General features: G+C 33.7%; 1 protein-coding gene across 1 annotated transcript in view; it reads right to left on the bottom strand.

Annotated features, from left to right (window-relative positions):
- LOC137633767 (uncharacterized) overlaps positions 1-2636 on the bottom strand; it is a 2852-nt gene extending 216 nt beyond the window's left edge. The window contains exons 1-2 of the mRNA XM_068366013.1: positions 2487-2636; positions 579-2025 (exon numbers count right to left, since the gene is read on the bottom strand). Of these exons, the coding sequence (XP_068222114.1) occupies positions 579-2025; positions 2487-2636 (1597 nt within the window). The remainder of the gene's footprint in view (positions 1-578; positions 2026-2486) is intronic.
- Positions 2637-3841: the final 1205 nt, after the last annotated feature.

Here is a 3841-nt window from a genome sequence, read left to right on the forward strand (position 1 = left end):
GACATCAGTGATTATATATGGACCTTTCCATTGCATAAGGAATTTATTTGAACTATTTGGAAGCATAACCAAAACTTCATCATTAACTTTGAATTTACGAGAGGTGGTTTTCTTATCAAAATACTCTTTATATTTCTTGGCACTAACCTTGGCATTATTTACTGCAACTTCAGCCATGCTCTGCAATTTATCTCTAAGGTTAATTATGTATTGATAACTAGTAGTTAATTCTCCATCAATACTATTATTAGATACCAATTCATGCAAAATATGTAATGGACCTCTTACATTTCGACCGTACAGCAATTCAAAAGGACTGAACTTTAAACTATCATTTGGAATTTCCCGATATGCAAATAAGGCAACATTAATGTATTTATCCCATTCATTCGGATTATCAATACAAATTATCTTTAGCATATTTTTCAAAGTTCCATTCATACGTTCAACCATTCCGTTACAAGATGCATGATAAGGACTGGTGTAAATGGCTTTGATACATAATAATTTATTAATTTCAGACATAAGATCAGACTTGAATTGAGTGCCACGATCACTAAGGATTTCTTTGGGTATACCAACTCTACAAAATATCTCCATTAATGCCTCCGCTACAGAAACTGTATCAATATTGCGTAAAGCAACTGCTTCGGGATACCGAGTAGCCATATCTATCACCGTAAGAATATACTTATGACCTTTCTTAGTACAAGGAGTGATAGGACCAACTAGATCAATAGCAATACGTGAAAAAGGTTCATTCACAATGGGCATTGGCACTAAAGGTACTTTCTTTGGTTTACTGCTGAACTTTTGACACGAATGACAAGATTTACAAAATCTATGTATATCTAAGCTTGCCCTCGGCCAATAGAATTTCTGCATGATCTTATCTATAGTCTTACGAGATGAAAAGTGTCCCGCCAACAAAGACTCAGGTGCTAACTTCATTATTATATTACGGTACTGAACTGGCACAACTAACTGTAATTTTCCCACATCTTCAGGTTTACTACTTTCAAGACACTTGCGATATATTAAATCTCCAATATTTACGTACTTAACTGTCCGACATTTTAAGGTTACACTTTCTTCGTTATCAAGCAACTTACGGATACTAGCAAGTGAGGGACATTCTTTTTGATACTCACTAAATTCATCAGAATTAAGACCATATTCCTTATCCAAAGATTCAAGATTACTAGACATAGGACGTTCCTTTACTTTATCCTTAGCTTTTGCTCTCGTTACAACATTAACGTTAACGTTACGATCAGAAACAAACTCATCACCGTTTATTAAACTTAAACCTGCATCAACATTATGTTTAAGTCCAGGTATAAGACCAATAATGACATCTGCGCAACGTATGGGGGCAACAATAGCTTTAACTTTACCAGAAAAGAATTTAGACTCAACAATTGTATGCACTGTATTTAGGTACAAAGGTCTACCAAGATAGTCATAAACTTTCACTTTTCTGCCTCGAGGGTAATTTAAAGGTACTAATGTATCTCTAACAACCACGGTATTGCACCCAGTATCAAAAACTATCTCAACTGACTGGTCAAAAATCTTTCCATCGGTATCAGTTACACAATTATACAATTTTTCTTCACGGCCAAGTACTACACCTATTTTAGGAACTACTTTATCAGATTTCTTATTTAATTTGTACACAGGGCAATTAGGACGAATATGACCAACTTCACCACAATGATGACATTTAACATTAGAATCAGATTTAGTTACCGAATTCGAAACTTTAGGAGACTTTGTAATATTATCAGCAAGAGGTTTAGCATGAGGTTTATAGGGAATTTTATCATTACTCTTACGGCATTTCTTCATACCATGAGCAACTAGATATCTATCTGCACTCTCAGCAAGTTGACATGAATTCTGAAGTGACTGTTCTAGCAAAAATGAACGAAGATCATGAGAACAACTAGACAACATTTGATCAAAAATCATAAAATCTCTAACAGATTCATAATTTTTCTCTACATTTGCAAGTTCCAACCACTTATCAAAATATTGTCCCAATTTACAATTGAACTGTACAAAACTTTAGTCAGTATCAATAATAGAATCTCTAAACTTCCTTCGATATACATTGGAATTTATGTGAAAAGCTTTAAGCAGAGCTTTCTTAAGTGATACAAAGTTATTGACAATATCGCTAGACAAGCTACAATAAATTTTCAAAGCTCTACCATGCAATAGAGTTCCCAATAACATTGAATAATCATCTTCTTTCCATTTGTAAAATTTCGCTAATCTCTCAAAGCGATCTATGTACAAGTCTATTTCGTCTACGGTCTCGTCAAATGGTGGAATTTTAGGCAAAGAAGACCTTAAGGGATCAACAATAGGATTAGGATCTGGAGTGTAATCAGGACTAGATTTCAATTTAAGTATCTCTAATTCATGTTTTCTCTCCTCGTCTGCTTTCTTTCTCTCTCTCTCTAGTTTATCTAACTCACGCCTTGCGACTCTTTCTTCTCTTCGTCTGCTTTCTTTCGGATCTCGTCATATTCTAACTGAAGCTTTAACTGTCTATGTACAAATTCATCAATTTGAGTACCAGTAAGGCCTTCTTTAATTGCACTGTCAATTAATGGTTTAACATCCATAATGAAAATTAAAAATTTACACACGATAAATAAACATACGTCCAAGTTGTATTCCCTTGAAAACAAGTGAACGACGATTAGAAAATTACACTACGCGAGTAATCAAACATTGGAAAATTCAAACACTACCTAATAAAGGCGAAGTTTAACTTTGACCCACGCATAAATTATTTAACAGACTGCTAAGAACTAATCACTTAAACAAGCCCATTATAAGACTAACGCAGTTACTTTGTTAGCAAACACCGAATCTCAAAACTAATTCATAATGTATTGCTGTAAACAACTTGCGCAAACAACTTTATATAAGTTTAAGAACTTATACAAAAATTAAGCATTTAATCAGATACTCAACCTCTAATTGATGCAATTATAATAATACTAATGCAAAAGTTATTGCAAGCATATAATCAAGATACTTAACCTCTTAATTAACGCTCTATACAAAAACGCATTACAACACAAAAATAAATATTTTAAGTCACAAACAGGACAGCGACATACCACCAGCCACAAATTTTCCATAACAAACTCCTTTTTAACAATTTCAAGGTCTTACCTTACTTCCATAGAATCAAAAGGGAAGAAACAAGACTCCATTAGAAACCAACAAATACCTGGGGTCCAAGTCCGACACTTCTCTTATCAAGTCCTGGTACCTATTTAACAAAACAGAAAACAGAAAATATTACATTCATGAACAGTTTATCCTACTCACTGCGCCAATTGTCGAGTTATGGTCTTTAGATTTTATATGCCATGAACTCTGGTTCTTTTAAAAACATATTTGACTGTTCACTTTTAAGTTTCCTTGTTTAATATTTTGATATAAAGGTATAACATGAAAAATTCTATTAACTTGAAATATATTTACAAACTGAAACAAACAAAATTAACAAACTTCCTGTTTAACACCAGGAATCATAATAATATATAGGTATATTGAACATCAAGCACGTATAATCAGGATCAGGAAAAGTACTGCACTTGATTACAGTCTGTCGAAGAATCACTTGTGTCAAGATGAAATATTTCAAGATCCAATGACCAAGAGTCTAAAGTTTAGGACCAAGTATGGAGAAGACTAATCCAGGGCTAAGGACTAATCCAGGTCTAAGGACTAATCCAGGTCTAAGGACTAATCCAGGTCTAAGGACTAATCTAGGTCTAAGGACTAATCCAGGTCTAAAGAGTTCTGCAAAATA

Source organism: Palaemon carinicauda, chromosome 43 (assembly GCF_036898095.1).
Source record: "Palaemon carinicauda isolate YSFRI2023 chromosome 43, ASM3689809v2, whole genome shotgun sequence".
In the NCBI taxonomy this organism is placed as follows: Eukaryota; Metazoa; Arthropoda; class Malacostraca; order Decapoda; family Palaemonidae; genus Palaemon; species Palaemon carinicauda.